At 41.6% G+C, this 18227-nt stretch overlaps 1 protein-coding gene across 1 annotated transcript in view; it reads right to left on the bottom strand.

Annotated features, from left to right (window-relative positions):
• Positions 1-18227, bottom strand: part of SYNE2 (spectrin repeat containing nuclear envelope protein 2) — a 177849-nt gene that overhangs the window by 135958 nt on the left and 23664 nt on the right. The window contains exons 3-16 of the mRNA XM_027895343.1: positions 12662-12723; positions 11603-11698; positions 11265-11342; positions 11080-11172; positions 9884-10065; positions 8038-8234; positions 7464-7564; positions 6615-6716; positions 5732-5869; positions 4740-4904; positions 2756-2868; positions 1929-2085; positions 402-498; positions 55-242 (exon numbers count right to left, since the gene is read on the bottom strand). Of these exons, the coding sequence (XP_027751144.1) occupies positions 55-242; positions 402-498; positions 1929-2085; positions 2756-2868; positions 4740-4904; positions 5732-5869; positions 6615-6716; positions 7464-7564; positions 8038-8234; positions 9884-10065; positions 11080-11172; positions 11265-11342; positions 11603-11698; positions 12662-12723 (1769 nt within the window). The remainder of the gene's footprint in view (positions 1-54; positions 243-401; positions 499-1928; positions 2086-2755; positions 2869-4739; positions 4905-5731; positions 5870-6614; positions 6717-7463; positions 7565-8037; positions 8235-9883; positions 10066-11079; positions 11173-11264; positions 11343-11602; positions 11699-12661; positions 12724-18227) is intronic.

The following is an 18227-nucleotide window of genomic DNA, read 5'->3' as shown; positions in this document are numbered from 1 at the left end:
AGGCTTTTCCAAGTACCTCTATCTGTCATCACAGACAGAAATCCAACCACGTACCTCTTTCGGGTGCTCATTTCTGTTTTCTTCCAGCCACGTCTTTAACAAGTGGTTGTTTTCTGTGTAATGACTCCAGGAGGACAGGACTTTCTGCAGGGTGGCAGTTACATTGGAAATATAGTCTTTGCACGTGGAAATCTTGGACTCCACCATCTTAAAAAGTCTGCTGATTTCTTGAGGGTCTCCGCCTAGGACATCAAACAGGGGTCATCGTTATAAATTTGGAAACAGAGAGGTTAATTAAACAGAAACACTATATACACAGAACAGCAGATGGAATTAAAACTGGTGACAGCACATCAGCTCAAAACAGAGGTCTTCATACCAACTTATGTGCACAAGCTTACCTAGATCAGGACCGCACATGTTTTTGGTTTTCAGATCTTCGCAGATTTGAGTAGCAGTTTCTAGTTGTGCTTCAAGTTTCTTTTCTTCAAGGAAGTTCTGCCCAAAGGGAAAAGTAATTGGTATAACTGACACTGAAGCACATAAAACTGGGTAAGAAATACAGCTTGGGACAGTTTTCAAACGTGAGCCTACAACCTGCAGGTTAAACATTAACTGAGCAAAGCCCATCCAGCAACTCAGCTGCCCCTTCAGTCTGAAACAAACCTGTTTCTTTTGTTTTCCTTGTGCAGAGAGTAACGTTAATGGGAATATTAATTCCTGAATGCCACTGCCTGAGCCACAGCCCTGCATGAGTCAGGACTGCTTGTTTCAAAAAGTTACAGCCCTAGGGCAATACTGAGAAATAACATCGGTCAGGTGATCAAGTCAGGCACAACTTAGTCATATGTAAGTCAAAGAAGTGCTGAAAGTGAAAGGTGCACAGAAATACTGATGTGCTTAGTTCCTGCCACAGATGAAGTAAGATCCAAAGTGGGCAAGAAAAGGGTGAGAGAAGAAAAACTATATTCTATCAGCTTGAGCAAGACCATGGACCACAACTGTAGAAATAACAAGTATTTATGAAACCAACTGAATCAACAAACTGTGCTCAGATTAACTCTGCACTCCCACGTCACCACAGGGTAAGGTTGACACTGCTCAGGTAAACCACTATTTTATACAACTTGTTGCCTCCTTTCACAGTTCTCAGGCTGGTGAAATTCCCACTAATTCAACTAGGGATTTGCCACTCTGAAAAGCTTCTGAGAAACTCTTTAGAAACTCCAGTAAGATGGAATTCACATTCCCATTAACTGGAAGATGGGGAAAAACTGATGGCTTCAGCATTTTCACCTCTGCCTTTATTCCTGATGCAGTATTCTGTGTCAGTATTTGGGGTCAGGTAATCCATCCCCTCCTAGAAAAATACTTGTGGCTTCATTTTAGTGATTTGCCTCCAGAAGCTGAACTAACACAAAATTTAACAGAACAGGACGATTCATATTCACCATTAAGCACAAGGAGGTAAAGCAGCAGGAACAGGAAGAGGCAACAGCAAAAGGCAGTGTTAGGCAGCAAAGTGAAGTTTTGAAGATAGCAATTCCTGAAACTACCCCAGAGAGGTTTCTGTGGATTGGAGACAGGGAAGAGCCTCTACTGCCAAGTCAAAAATTGTCTAGAAAGAAAGAAATCTTCACAATACAAATAAAAAAGGGTAGAGAGAAAATTACAGCTGCGGCTTGCATTACTTCTCCAAACTGAAGAAATAACTCTCATCCAGAGCAAAATGAGAAGATGCAAGGGGTGAAGTAACTTTCTGTGGAAGTCTATCTGCCCCTCTTTGCATAAATCCCAGATCTCACCAGTCCACTGTGCTTCTACCAACTACCACAGTATCTTCTCATGAGGAAGAGAGAAGCCTGAATCAAAGAGAGCTGGCACAGAAGAATTACTGCCAGGGTGTGATACATGTATCTTCAACTTACATTCCAATTTTCCAGCAGTGATTCCACAGACTCCTTTGATCCATATTTCATGTCCCAGATATTCAGCTTTAACGTCACCTCATTGGCAATAGCTGAGCACAGTCCATAGTGGTATTCAAGAAAAGTGCTGCAGTTTGTGAAATGAATGTTGCTGAACCTACAAACAGAAAAACGTTCCAAAAGATTTCTCATAACCATCAGATACATAAGGCATTAACGTACAAGGTTTTAACCCTAAAAAATCAGAATTACATACATGTAAATATTATTTTGCTACGACAAGAATAACATCTTAAGATAACAACCATTCACTTTTTTAAGCAGCAATAATTTTAGTCAATATTGTCTGTTAAATGTACGAAAAACCTTAAATGCCCAGAAAAGGGGCACCTGCCACCTGAATGTCAAAGTATCTCAGGTTATAGATACAGATTCACTGGACATATTTGAAAACATCCTCCCAACAGATATTTTGGGACTGTACAAGCTGTAATCTCAGTGATTTTAAAAGGCGGAAATCCCCCCCACCAGGGAAATGTTTACATTCAAAATATTCAAGTTTCCGATCCCTAGTGGGTGTTTCCTATCCCCTCTAGCAAAGGGCATCTGAAAAGGTCCTGTTAATGAGCTCCACTCTGTACACATAATTAACACTCTTTGGACCAATGAGATCCCTGCCTGCCCCAGCTGACAGTTTGTGTTTAAATGGAAAATGCTCTTTTTCTGCGAGGTGTGGATAAATTATGTGCTCTTTTTGGAACAGCACAAGTCAACAGCAGAGCTAGAATACAACATAGTCAAAATAGAGGAAATATGAGCATCACCACCTTCTTTTCATTTCCTCTAATTTTTCAGGCAAGACCAGTGGCATATTCCTCTCATCTTCGTTCTTAAATGACTGAAGGGTGTCCAAGTGAGCATCAAAACAATCCATCAAACCCTGGGGAGAAAAAGACATAGTAAGGCAATTTTTTTTAGTATAGAAGCATTTCATCTGGGAACCTGCAAGGCACCTACCATTAGGGTGAAAGCCATTAAGAACCAGTGAGCACAAGACAATCTTCCAATCTTCTTTACTCATTAAAGGGCAATAAAAGTATTTGACCTCCTCACCTTCTGAAGTGCATATTTAGTGCAGGACCACTGCATTTCTCTTATCACTGTGCATCTAGTTAAATAAAAGGAACATGAGCCTACACTACTCCTCCTACTATCAGTTTTTTCTGCACTATCACTTTTAGGACATAAAAGTGTCATTGTAACAGTTTCAGGACATTAAGCTGTTCTTAGTTATGTGTCAGCAAAGACTGACAGCAAAACCTGTTGAATGAACCGGTCATGTCACTCCCTTAACAGCTCATCTGACTGCTCAATAAATTTCTGTCCAACACCATGATGACAACACATCAAATTAACCATTTGATGGCCAGTATCACATGACTGGGGAATATTTTACAGTCTCAGCACCGAATTCCCTGTGTACAAAAAAAAAAAAAGCATGAAATGCTTTGCACAGAATATGAGCATATTTGTAAGTGGCATATAAAGAAATACGCTAAAAGTTCATTTTTATGTAATAAAATTTGCTACAAAGCATGCTAATGGAAATGGCCAAATCCAGGGACATCCCTCAACCACAAAAATAGTGCACAGATCTTAAATATTTGATTTTGTAACCATAACACTGTACAAGTCACACAGTTAGGAGCACTGGTGGGTATTTCCCTAGACCTTAACAGAAAGTAAAATTTCCATTAGAAGGCACCACCTTGGCAATATGAGCCCTACATGAGGTGTACTAAAAGGACTGACTAGAGGAAGGAAGGAGAAAAAATTCTCAGCAGATGGTCTTCCCATCAGAAAGAGTGGATTTGACAGAAATCAAGCATTATGGGTTTCTTCTTCTCAAGGAATGTAATGATCTTTATCTACATACTCAATGGGCAAAATAAAACCCCTTAACACATTACATCTGTCTTTATCTCATTCTTAAAAACACTTTTAACTCTTAGGCTGCACAACAAAAATCTTGGATCAAATGGCTAAAGGCTGGCAAAGCTGTTAGGAGTTAAAAATCCATCTCTCATCAGGAAGTGACTAGCAACAGTACAAAAAAGGGGTGTTATGAAGCCACTTGCAAGAACCTCCACTGCCCATTCTTTCAATTCTCTTTAAGGACTTGCCAAAAAAAAAAAAAAAAAAGTGAACTTGTTCATAAAAAACCAAAGATTGGCATTATGATGACCAACAGGCATCACCACATCCGCTCTTTCAGAGTTTTCAAACCCAAAAAGGTGTTTCAATTATTATCAGTGTAATGATTTCAAGATCAGAATAAATAACTTGCACAGTACCGAGGTATCAAAGTATCTCCCACTGCCCTGAGCGGAACTGCAGTGATTCAGCAAATATTTCAACAAACTTGTTGAACTCATTGGAATGTAACCTTGAGCTCAAGTGCTTTTCTGAATAGGTATGCATTGAGCACAGATTTAAAGATAAGGATGCAATTACCCTGTGTTATTACTTAACAAATAAGTTGCAGGAACCACATAAAAAAGAATATCATAATTTACTCATTCAGGTAGTACTCAAATTTAATCTCACCCCAGTGAAGTCAGAAACCTTCCTTATAGACCCATGCAGTTATTTAATTAAACTCATCACTCTTCAAAGGTATGTTCAGAAGAGCTTTTCATCTTCAGAAGATAAACATACGCACCCCATTTCCCAAAATGTCAAACAGCAATTCCACAGCAAGTGCTCTGTGGGGTCAAACTGAAGCAGAATGTTCCTCTGTGATCAGCATACCTTAAATATTACAATCTTTTCTCTGAAGAGAAACATCGCTTTAAACGGGTCCTGCAAATCAGGCAAATCTTCCGCCTGCAGATGTTCCACCTCCTGAAGCCAAGCCTCAATGCTGCCCAGAGGGGAGGGCAACAGCTGGTCCAGCTTCGCTTTCCACTCGTTAATCTTTCAGAGGAAAACAAGTGATTAAATTTCTCACTATTATTTTCTTCCCCATCCCCAAGACACTGATAAAAGCTGCATAAACTGACACTCCAGACATTCCAGAACCCCACTTCCCATGCCTGTCACCATTCAGGAAAGGAGCTTCCAGCTGCAAATCAGTTATGTTTACCTGAAGGCCAAGTTTGCTCCCAGCCTGTCACCTCTGTAACACCACAGAGGATTTGGTGTTACTGATCCTTCCCTGGTGACCATCTCAAGGCCCAACAACTGGAAATTTTACAGTTAACTACTTGCAAAAATAGAGGGGAAACAGAAATGAACAGCTTTCTGTCAGGGGGTTGACAAAACAGCTCTTCCAAAAAGAGCAATTAGTAGCATGGCCCAACACAGCCCTATTTGTGGCAGAGGGATCTAACACAGCCAACCTCACCACAAAGCACTGACCAACCAGGTCTCACTCTATCAGGATCTGTGCCATGGGAAAGAATATATTAACACACTTTTCCCAGCTGCATCACTGTCTGAGCCGTGACTGCGTCCCAAAATAACCTTTTAAGCATAAATAGGCCAAAAACTTCCATCAGAAGGGGGCTTGAAGATAACCAGATGCAGGGCATTTTCTGCAGACATCTCACAGTCCTGAGGCTCAGGAGGCAAAAGGGTAACACAGAGTGTCTGGACCTCAGGTTCAGGGTCAATATCTCTTTTATCACTCCAAATAAAGTGTCACCTCCCCACTTTGCCCAGTGTGAATTCCTGGGCAGACTTGGGCTTCTTCACCAAACACGGTCACACTGGTACCGACGTGAGCGAGAAATGCCTCTGACCTGAGAGATCACTTTATCCCACTCTTCCCTCATCTGCTTCTGGTCTTCACTCGGCTCAGCTTCACTTCTTTTTGATGACAACACAGGCAGAAAGGCGTTCTTTTCTTGGTTAAATGTTTCCATAAATGACATCATTTCCTAGGGATAAAACAGAAGATTAATTCACAGAAATCTTCAGATGGAAGCTCATGGAGCCAAGTACTGCCTTTGAACACCCTGGTATGACTTCCATTAACTTCAAAGGCTGTGATGCATGCAAAGGCAAGATAGCAAGAGGCACACTTATCTCCAGGCAGTATTTGGGTCTGAAATTACAGGTGCCATTCCCTAAGTCTGTATTTAATATAATGTCAGTGCAGTCAGAACGTGGTTCTCCCCTCCCAGCAAGGGAAAGGGGAAATTCCTCTCCTCACAGTTCCCCGTGGGCCATTTTATTACAAACTCTGGCAACAATATAAACTCAAGGAAATTTTACATCAGCACAACCCACAGCCAACATTTCAACTACTCCTCTACACCATTAGTTGGGTAAAACCCACTGTTGTAATTATGACAGAACAGTGAAGGCCCTGCAAAGGGCCTACGTGCTTGAATCTTGTCCAAGCCTTCAACTACGTCAACTAAGACACTACTTTACTCTCTCCAAAAGAAACGAGCTCTGCTCAGAAACCAAACAATATATATCTTTTCCGTAATAGCAAGGACTTTATCCTACCTTTCCTTCAATTACATGAGGGCATTTACCAAATTCATCGTCAGATTCCCAACTTTTGTTGGAAAGCTTATCGCACTTCAGTTTAGGCAATGAAGATGAAAAGTACTAAAAATATTCCCAGGAACAGCTTTGTTTCACAGAAGCAGTTAAATATGAAATGCCACTTACTTTGCACTTCTGGTAATACGTTTCATTCTCAGTGTCAATCAGCAGCTTTGCTAACTTCTCCTCCTGTGCAGCCAACCAGCCCATGGCCTCTCTTACTTTTTCCTGGTAATTAGAGCAGAAAACTTCATTTTTCCCATTTTGCAAGCCTTGTTTTTAATTTACATCGTGCCATAAAGCAACACTCATGGAGCATACGATAAAGTCCGTTCAGAGCTACTGAAAAACAAATTGCTGGGGACTCTGATGACTTTTGGGTGAGGCATTCTAAGACAGCAAGGCCAAAGTTTTAAACCTGCCACTGGATATGTGAATGCATCAAAAGAAGTGCTTGACTGCAGTCCTCCTAAAAGGAGATTATTGGTATGGGGATATGTGAATAACCAATTAATACATAACCTCTCGTAGGACAATACAAAGAATGAAAAATGTGGTTTTCAAGTCAGTGTCATCTGTGAGTGACAAGTTCTGTCCACTTTACATGTCAGCTATTAAATGCAAAGCTGGTTGTTCTGTGTATTGGCAAATCTGTTCATCTCTACCCCAACATTTACAAAGACTTCAGAGCACAGAGGAAGACAGCCAAGCTTGAAAATGCCCTCTGTAACAGTTCAATGAAAAAAAAGATAACCTGCACAGCAATTCCACTAAAAACCTGTAACATGGAGTCTTTTCTACCACACAGGAACATCACAGGGTTCAAGCCAAGTGAGTCCTGTCAGCAGCAGAATCAGAGGCTCCACTATTTGTCACTGACTCAAATTATAAACTGGGCAAAGAAGAACTGATAGTCTTGGCATTCATGATGAACATTCATTTAAAAATGTCCCAGTGACAAGCCCCATGACATACCTGCATGTCTTCCTCAGACTCAGGCAAATTCCTGGAGTATTGCAAAAACTGAGCCACATAAGTCATGATTGATTTTTCATCTGGATTCACAATGTCAACATCTACAAGAGCCAATACAGCATTTACATAATTATGCAGCCTTCTAGGCCTGATCACATAATTACACACTATGTTGCAGTTATTAAAACACATTACCATAAACATGTTTATTTTGCAACAGCCCACTTAACATACCATTGACAGAAATTAATATGTAATGAACATTTTTTTCCTTGGGAATATTTTAATATAACGTGATTAACTAACGAAAAAGTTTCTCCCATGAACAGGAATGTTTCATATCCTTTCTTATGCATATTGTTCCTGCAACTGTTGCAAAATCAAAAATCATACAATTCCTAAGTACAGCTGATTCTATAAAAAACTTGAGGTTTGAGCATTACAGTACAGATCAATGTTCCATTTCAGACTTAAGCACAGTCTTACTTTTCCCTGTGTTCAAGGTCTACAGGATTATATTCATCTTACTCCTGATAACGAAGATTAAAAAAAAAAAAAAAAGCTGATCATTTACCTTCAGGCTCAAGAAGCCGTGGGATATTCAGCTCCAGTTCTGCAATTCTGAAAGCCTCTTTCAGGTTTTCTTTATTGCTTCTGGCTTTTGCCTTCTCCAGATCAACCAGCCCTGGCCGTAAGGTTTGGATGATGGCTAAAAAAGCCAGGCCGCTCCTCCAGCTGGACTTGAAATCAGTCACGCTGATAGAGCCGTGCCTACCCCAGGAATTATCAGAAACAAAATATTAGGCTTGCTGAGGAAACAGGCTGGAAGTACAAATTGGGAAGGAGAATATAAATTGAGTAAAATGGAGTATGAACCAAAGCCAAGAGAACCCTATCACTGAACTCCTACAGAAGTTGAGACAGACAATACAGCCAATACCACTAATTGCTTCAATTATGTATTTTTCTACAATTACATATTTTTATATTATTCTTGAAAAATGACTTTTTTTTTTTTTCTGGTCTCATGTTGCATTCTGAAGATGAAGCCTTGCTGATCCAGTATCCTTTCTGAACATCACCTTTGTGCTCAGTATTTATGCATTCTATGGGATGGAAAAACAACAAGCAAAGCACTGCAGAACATGAAATATTTGTCTGTAAGGGCACTGAGAATTGGAACCAACTCTGCCATTTTACACAGTCCAGACCTTAAAAGTGATGTATTACTGAAAGAAAAATATTTATTTTTCTCTTATTTAGTTTAGTGTCTTTAAAACATCTTCTATTAAGCAGTGCCTGGACAGTGCTGATGCCCAGGCCACAGTGAATTCTGGGACAACTTTCCAAAACCAGCCTATATATTATATGTTACAGCATGGAAAAGATGTGGGATTTCAGGTGATTAGTTACAAAACAACTGGCCAGGATTGACAAGATTTGTTCCTTTATCAAAAACTACAGGATTCACTGATAACAGAAAAATTCAATATAATGACAGTTCAGAAAGGATACTACAAACCAGACAGCAATATTGCTGAAAAACAAGTAAAAGAAAGAGGAAGATTAAATGGACAAAGAGATGGTTTTTACATGCCAGTTAATCTTGTTCTGATAAAACACAGCTAAAAGGCAAACTTCAGTGCCATTCTCCCAGAAGAAAGTGTCTGATGTGCTGATGAAGGCCTTTATCTCCCACTAATAACAAGGAATATTATTAGGATGTTATTACAACGTAAAGCAACCAAAGAGATGGAGAGAAAGGACTGACATTACTGTAAAACATATTTGGAAGATGCTGGAGTGAAGCAGCAGCCCTTGAAAAAAGTGTAAGTGGCAGAAAGTCTGCTCCTTGAAAGGAATATCTGTATCTGCTGTCGACTGTGTGCTGTGAACACTCCCACTGAAAGCCACAGTGCTGTCTGTGCATCGAGCATAAGGAAACATCTTAATAGAATTAGGGACTGGGACCTCCAGGATCAGGATCCTCCTTGGGGATCATGCACTGTTTTGACAGAAAGACACGAGATGTGGGAATCACAGAAATCCTACATTTTCCATTTAAAAAAAAAAAAAGTTAATTATTGAAATTTTGTGAACCAGTGCCAAACATGAGGATTAAACCTAGCAAATCATGTAAATATTCCTCTAGACCTATCACACAGAAGCCCCAAAAAGGAACAGCAAAGCAACTCAAATTACATTGCTGTATTTTATTAATTAGGTGAGCTTCACTTCACTCTTGTCAAAACATTTAGGGCCTGATTGATGCTAAAAGGACAGGGAGCCACATCTTACAGGAATTTCTGCTAAGCTGTCACAAAGCAATATTAAAAAACAGGGGGAAACATCACCACGTTTAGAGAAAAGCAGTAATACAAAATGCAGCATACTATTTATAGGTCTTGGATGGAACTTACAGTGAACACTGTTCTTTAGCCCACAACAAAAGAGCCTTTGTAGCAGACATCTTCCAGCGCTCCTTAATTTTAGCACTTTTTTTAGCTGATCTGCTTGGCTTTGCAGAGGAGTCAACAGCACTTGAACAATCAAGTGAAGGCTGATTGTAAGTACAAGCAAGTGTCCTGGCAAGTTCTTCAATCTATCAGAGATGATGGGAGACTTAATCAGGCTTCACTGAAAAATTACCAAGACATCAACGGCAGAACACCACAGAGAATCAGACAGGACTCAATCACAGCTGTAATAGCAGTTTCCCTCCCACCCAAAATCAGATGAGGTTTTTTAATCTGTACAATCCAAACTATTTCATGCTGAATTGCCATCTTTAGGCAATTTTTTTTGGCAGGGTATATTCACCCAAAGACTTGCACGTTATACTGTGGGTACCAGCAATGACATCAAGGGTTCTTCTCGCTCAGTTTCTCCTTCTACCAGTGACAGCAGCCTGTGGTACCTGTGTTTTCTGCTGTCAATAATGACATGTATTAAACAGGCTCAGAGCTTGCCTGCTCACTCAGGGTGCAGGAAAACCTACTTGATAGACCTCAGAGATCTGTATTTGGTTAGAGGAGCTTGGTTTAGGTAGAAAGGTAACACAGGATTTGTGCAGCACAACAATCTTCAGCACCAAAGTGCCTCTACCGTGAAAAATATGGGCTAAATACTGTTAAAAACCTTTACTTCTGAGCTTCTTATTGTATAAGAAACATTACTATGGCAGCCTTCATGCTATTTCAGGCACCTGGTACTGAAAAAAATAATAGCAAGAATGGACATTGTAAGCACAGTCATCACGGAAGAGCAGGGCTGCCTCTGAGGGAGGTGGACATGAGACACTTCACACTATTTGCTCCATTTGGAGCTTAATCAATACAGGTCTTAGACAGGCAAAGTTCAGCCTACTTTTTAATTTGTTACTTCAAGAAAAATCTCTGTCTTTCCTTCCTACCATTTGCAGCACATACTGCTCATCACTGCCATCACCACACCGGTGAAGCAGCACTGGTGCATCTCCTCTTGAGCTGTCACTTCCAGATGTCAGCAGATCATCTTTTGCTTTGTTCTAATTCATCTCATTTGGCAATCACATAACACATTTTTGTGCTTTTTTTCCCCCCCTACTAAAACTCTCTTACATGGCTGAAATACTTACATGAAAATGGAATATAATGGTCCAGATTAGGCCAAGCACAATGGAAGGTTTTCCTTCGATAATGTCAGCAACATGAATATTTATGAGCTTCAGCTAAGAGGGAAAAAAAAGGGATCATTGTTAACAAAGAAAATGTTCCACCAGTTAAACTGGCTTTAGTTGGGAATTTTGAAGTTAATACTCACTGATCTGCTCTTTAAAAATGTCAAAGCATTTTCTATATTACTTCTACACTGGAAGGTATTAAATCCTTTTTCCCGTGGCTGCGAAGCAAAAAGAACATGTTACATCCTCAAGGGTACAAATTAATTTTATTCTACATTTTGATAAGGGAAGTCCTGCAAAAATTCACAAATTGCTTTGGAACAACTTATTTCGGTGTGATTCAGAGTCAGTGGTGTAAACTCGCAACTAGCTCTATGACTGCAGAAGGATCATTCATATGGTTACAATTAAGCATATCCAGAAGTCTTTGCTGGATTTGACAAAGGATTGAGGTAATATTTTTATTACTCTGTCTTACCAGATGTTGACCTGAAAGCACTTCCAACAGATCAAGAAGCAAATGTCCTTGCTGTATGTCTGTATACAGGTCTGAGATAACAGAAGGAGGCGTATGCTGCAAAAGAAATTTTTATCTTTTGTCATTTTGAATTCATCACACTACAAAACATCACACCCTGATTACTCTGTTAAAAAATGTTTAGCATCCTTTATTTTTTCCTTAAGCTGGAATAAAAATCCTGCATCTAATCAGCCATATCCTGCTTCTTCTATCCCATTATTATGTTTGTGTCTTATTCCCCTCTGCCCTGCCTTTGTGTTTTATAAGGGTTATTTTAGGCCTCACTTTTAAGTATTTACATGTTTCAAGGAAGCATGTTGTAAAAGACCCCAAAATTTTGAGAAAAGGAAAGCTACACAAAGCAGTTAATTCATATTTTGAGACCTTAATCAATATGCCCCAAGTACAAATTTGAATATAAAGCTGCATAACTAAACCTCTTTTCACCTACTTGTAGCGAACATAACACAAATTTATCACGAGCTCAGCAGCTTCTGCTCAAGGAGGGACCAAAATAGGATTATTTTTTCTTACCTGAGCAAGTCAGAGCCCCAGCACAACTGCTGGAGCTGTTTTGTGAAAGCTTAAGGAGTGCTTACTTACTTACTACACTACTATGTGGTTTGTCTTAATACTTACCAGTCACTCAGGTCATCTCATTAAACTCGTGTTCTTGGATTGCATAATAGAATAACACTTACCTAATCACAGTAAATCTAACTGTAAACACAGAAACCCATAAAACCCTGAGACATGCCACAATTCACCACAAGATTTACCACGAGCAAGGAAGAGTGTCATCTACTTAGAAACCATCCCTCACAAATGTTCTTGGACATTCACCAGTACAATGCTGTTGCACTTCTTAAATAAATGCTTTCCAGGTGCTACTTCTTCTATCCAGTGATGAAAAAAACTGGTACTAATTTTGCTTATTCCTAAAAAATCAATCTCCACACAGCACATCCAAATCAAAAAGGTAGAAGGCATGTCTTTGCCGAAGAATCCCCTTCCTACCTTTGCCAATATTGAATTTATCCAAGTAGTGAAGGTTTTCTTCTGTGTGAACTCTCGCTGCACTGGGAAATTAAAAAAAAAAAAAAGAAAAAAAAAAGAAAAAGCTTTTAATGGAAAAAATTATCTGGTTTAATTTCTCTTTCTTAAAAGTTACATGGCATTCATCCCAAACCTAAGGTCCATTCTTCCAGATATTACGTTACTATTAACTATTATTTAATGTTGGTTTTTCCCAAGTCTTATTTTAGAGATGGTATTTTCTTGCTTGCAGAGTTGATTCTGCAAAGTCCTATACAACCACCAAGCATGCTCTACAGGATGCAGCAAAAAGCAACTAATGAAGGTTTTCTCAGCAGCTCAGCAAATACAAACAGTGGTGTGAACACATAACTCTATAAAGAAATACGTCTACAATAACTCTGTTCATTCCTAATGTTCCTTGAAAGACTCTGGGCCATCATCAGTACAAGACACATCTCAAAATTCAGGAAAAGCCACCCACTTAATTGGGTGATGGGACCAGGATGCAGACTGTGATAAATGCAAACCTGTAGGTGAAGCCACACACTGAGACGTCTTGGCTGCCAACTGGAGAGTTATTTGGCTGTCATGGGGCAAATACAACCTCTAACAGCAACCTCTTCAGAGCTGGGCCCTCCCCAAGGTATACAGATTATTAATCCAGCCAAAAAGGAGCTCGTAGGGTTTTAAAATAGGTGGAAGGAAGTGTTTGAAGTTGCATCACAGCAAAAAAACCAGTGAAACAGAACTCAAAGTGTGAGCCAGGGACACACAGAGATCCCGCTCTGCACCCAGGTCCCTCACGGTGGCACAGGGTGAGCAACTACCACCAGCTGTGAGGGGAGACAGGGAGTCAGTTAAGCCCATGTTTCAAAAATCAGAGTATTTAAACTGTTTCTCTCACCAGAGCAGAGCTCAAGAGAGGGGAAGGCCTTTCTCCATGGCCTGCAGGCAGCAGAGATGAAAAAACGACAAGTTCCCCCGAAAGGTGAAGCAGAGGGTGAGCAGCAGGGTCAGACCAGACCAGCTCCCTGGCCCTGGTCATGGCCAGTGGATTGTGACTCCCCAGAGCTCATGCTCCCTCCCAAAAAACCACCCCACTCCCAAGAAGCACCACAAAAACCAACCATACATCCCTAGAGGTTGGATGTCTGTACACAAGTCGGAGGTGACGGCCGGAGGTGTTGGCCCCTGAGATTATACAGACTCCCATTCCACCAGCAGCCATTCCAAAGCCTCGTGGGGACCAGCCTGGACACAAACTCCTTCTTCTCTCTCTTTCCACAGCAGCCTTGACTGCAAGTGTTGGGACCAGCTTCCCAAAACAGATCAAAAAGCAATAGCACGCCCAAAAGCGGCCTGCCTGGAGCTGAGGGAAGGTGGTCATCCCTGCCTTCTTCCCCATTGGAATAAACACCCAAAAGGCTACACTGGCTGTAAACAGCCCAGGCATTACAAAGCAGGTCAAATGGACTATTAGCTGAGGAGGGCGAGACTACACAGTTGGGAGAGCTGATGTTTTGGTCGCCCAAACCATCACCTTTGGCCTGTGCCAGCTGCAGGGCCCTTCCCGTCCTTCCCTCTGAGGGCTGAGGGCAGAGCCCCAGGGAGAGACATCCTGCAACGCTCATGGCAGGCAGCAGGGAAGCAAAGCCTGAGAGGCAGGAGAGCTGCAAGGTGGAGAGCAAGAACAAGCTCCTCTCCCCGCTGTGCCGGGCGGCCGGAGGGGCTGCGTCAGGAGCAGGGGGGCCATGGCAACAGAGAGAGGATCGGAGTTCCCACGGACAGAGAGGCAGATGGATCAGGGAATGTCCATCCAGCGCCCTGAGGGGAGCACAGGAGAGGTCTGTGCATGTCCTGCTCCATGGCCTCAGGGCAGCTCCCTGAGGGGCTGTGGGTGGTCCGGCAGGGTCAATGGCCCATGGAGGGAGATGGGGGGGCAAGGCAGCTGAGGGTACTCCCTGTACCCTTCCCAGCTGGGATAAATCCTCCCAGTGCATGGGAGAGGTATCTGGACACTGCCCAGGCCATCGGCTTGCATAAAGTACCACACCTAGGTGGGAACAGACCATCTCGACTGCCTCTGAAAGCAAGCTCTTGCACCAAAGATTAACTCAATGCAAGTTTGACATCATAAGGCAAGTGAAAGACTACTCAGCAATACATATGTATGTTTTGGTAGGCTGGGCAGGATGAAGGATACAAAAAATATCAAGCCCTTGGGGATTAAAAAAAAAAAAAAAATGTTGACTCCTCTGCCCATGAAAATGAAAATGCCACTCAGAGGAAAAGGAAAAACACTTTACTACACTCTGGGAATTTGCAAACACAAACCCCAGTCGTAACTGTCTTTTCATCATCCAAGATGGCCTGAAGGAGCTTCATCAGCTCACGAAGCACAGCAATCCTCTTGAGGATAACCCAGCCTGCTGCTCCCAACACCACAGGCGTCCTCCTGCCTCACTGGGAGGGTGAGTGGCAACAAAAACATTCATGCATCATGTGCATCGAGGACTGTTTTGCATCCTGTAGCTAAGGCGTCTTTCAACAGTCCTCCTCTGATGTGCAACACTATGATCCTGCTGGAGCATGAAGCAGTTCATTTCAATGCTTACTGCATTGTTTTACAATTCTTCATAAGCATCAGAGATCATGCTGAACAGAAAGATAAGGGCAATCTTGAAGATGCAGACAAAAATGCAATGACAAAATCATGTTTTGTTCGGGAAACAGAGCGTAAGTGCAAACATGCTCACGAGGAGGACAAAAATAGCATGGAGATACTGGCTTCATGTTAGCACAGGACCCAACCACACCCTTTGGTTGAACACCATGTGGGAGCCATTCCAATTACTCAACAAGCAATTATTGGGTAGCTGCACTCAATTTTATCAGGCAGCAAGGCAAGGCTGGCATTGCTCTGGCACTTAAAAAGGGACAGAAAGCAAATATTGACTACTGTCCCTGACGCCAGTGACTTTTGCAGCTACAGCTCTCGCCAAACACACACTACTGCTGCTGCTTTGGAGAACTTGCATTTGGGATCAGTGACACAAGGATGGTTAGGATGAGACACTTGGTCTTGTTTTGGTTGACATCCATATTAACATGCTTCATTATGCAATATGGGCCAGATACTGCAAGTGTCGATTCACATGGGCAGCTCTCAGGCAATTGTCTCACCAGGTGAAAGTAGAAGGCAGTCAGTTCACCGGACACACCTACCAACACTTTAAACCCTCCCCAACAGCCACTGCCTAACGCAATCCACCAGGCTGCCTTCCAAGCAGCTGCCGCCTCAGCTGCAATGTGCCTTATTTTCCTACCCAAATAAATAATAATAATAATAGACTTTCCCCCCTGAATTAATAACAAAACTCCACGCTCGCCAGTATTTCCCCAGATTGTAGTGCAGCAGTCACTGTTTCCAGGCAGGCCACACCACACACAGCTCGATACAGATGTGCTTCTGGCACCGTGGCAGGCAGTCGTATTGCAATTTTCAGGCTGAGTGTGTTTTCCCTCCCAGCTCCCCCTCTGATGCTACTGCTCAGAGGCACTAATGATTTAATCAAGCTCTCCAATTCTTATCTCTACCACGTGGTTAATTAATACGGATTTTTATTTTTATGAGGGTGAATGGATTCTTTGTCAGGCCTTTTCGTAGGACTCGAAGTGACCTTGGTTTTTCTCTTGCCCTAGTTTTCAAAATGTCACTGACCCAGAATAGGAAAGCTAACAAAAAAAAACTCTTATCATTCCTTCACTTAGGGTCAAAACTCACCAGCCCAAAAAAGTGGATCTGAGAGAATAAAATAAGAACCCATTAATCTGAAAGCACCCAAAATCTATCATATTTCACCCTGCGTTAACAGCTCTTCAGGGAGGAATAACACATACAAGCAACGTGTCACGCAGGCTATTCAAAAATCAATACGCACTGCTGGACAATGACTGTTTTATTCAGTAATGAGCTATCAACAAGTGCTGCAAACCAGACTGATCATTAAGAGCACAGGGAACGGCAGGGACCATGTCAGTGCTGAACTCTCCCAGAAGGAAGAGGACAGCAGAAGCATTGCCAGCCACTGTTTTACTCTTAGCCTTCCTTTAACAGTGATACAGAAAAAACAGACTTTAAAAATTAGTCTCCTCTCCTCTGTTGCCTTTTGTGCCTCCCTTCCTGAGGTAGGAGAAGGGCAGCTCCAGGGAAGGCACCGCCTCCTCCCTTGGCAGTGAGCTGAGGCAAGCAAATCATGACAGAACAGATGTAGCCGTCTGTCCACGCTCATCAAACACTGTCACCAAAGAGCAAAGAGGTTTTTCTTCTATCACAAGGACTGGTGCATCACTGCCAGTGATCAATTTACAACTGTATGGCTTTTTTTCTTTAAAAAAAAAATAAAAAAAAATATATATAACCAATTATTTGAAATTAATGAGCACAAGCCTTTCTGTCATCTTCCGATCTCTGTTTCACCAGAAGGAATTATCTCTTGTGTACGATATTTTTATATCTTCCTTTCACCACCGGGGTCAGCTGAGGCTACGTCTGCAGCAGCAAGCAGGGGAGCTCATCAGGAACAGATCAACAGATCAAAAGAGCCGGTGCTCACCACGCAGTGTGTCCACCATGTGTGTGGGAAAGAAAGGTTGTGTTGGACTAACTCGAGCCTCAATGCCCACGGACAGTCACAGCACCCTCCTGGGGCATTTATTTAAATTTCATCCAAAATAACCTTTCTTACACTCCTTGACAATTCAGAAAAATGAACTGAAGCGTGGTCAGCAGGGATAACTGCGAAAGTTCCTTCAAGACATCACTGCTGATCTGAACTAACACACCAAGCAGGTTCTGTAAATGATCAGAACTATCAGAAGAAACCTTCACTACTTGCCAACCCCAGGGAAAGAGTGAGCAATTCACCCTTGAGACCTTTGTGTAGTCCCTTCCCTTCCATCCAACGACAGAGTTTAATTTTCTGCAGACAAGAAAGCTGGCAAAAGAGTTATTTCCAGTATTTATGTTCAGCAACATCGTGTTAAGCAATTAAAAAACCAAGTATTTTTTGTAGAGATTGAGAAGTTTATCTAAAGCTCAGTGAAGGTGATGAAAGTATTTCTACAGGAATAGGTCTTTTCAAATCCAAATATTGTATAAATATTAACTAAATCACTATTACCACATCTGTGCAGCAAGTGGAAACTTCCTTTTCTACACTATTCCTTTCAACCTCTTTTTTCTTTTGAAAGCAAATTGTCCAATTTACCAAAAGTGCTGCATGTTCATACCAAGTTTTACCCTCCTGGCTTTCTTCAACCCTTTTGCTTTTCTTATTGTCAGGATGCTGGAGCAGCTCTGCTTTGAATCACCACTCTCTTTACTCCACAACAGCCCATGAAGTGAAGCACTGCAGTACTGGGGGCACTGACAGAGACTGCAGGTCAGATTCTTAAAGGTACTAAGTCACACCATTTAGATATCAACATAATTTTTTAAAGATAAGGGTCTGTAAGATTCTGTAAGATTTTAAATCCACAGTGA

The sequence above is a fragment of the Empidonax traillii genome, unplaced genomic scaffold, assembly GCF_003031625.1.
Source record: "Empidonax traillii isolate 1590-97213 ecotype Southwest subspecies unplaced genomic scaffold, ASM303162v1 scaffold457:size789790, whole genome shotgun sequence".
Taxonomy (NCBI): Eukaryota; Metazoa; Chordata; class Aves; order Passeriformes; family Tyrannidae; genus Empidonax; species Empidonax traillii.
The sequence above is the reverse complement of the archived record's forward strand: the minus strand, read 5'-3'. Positions and strand labels throughout refer to the sequence as shown.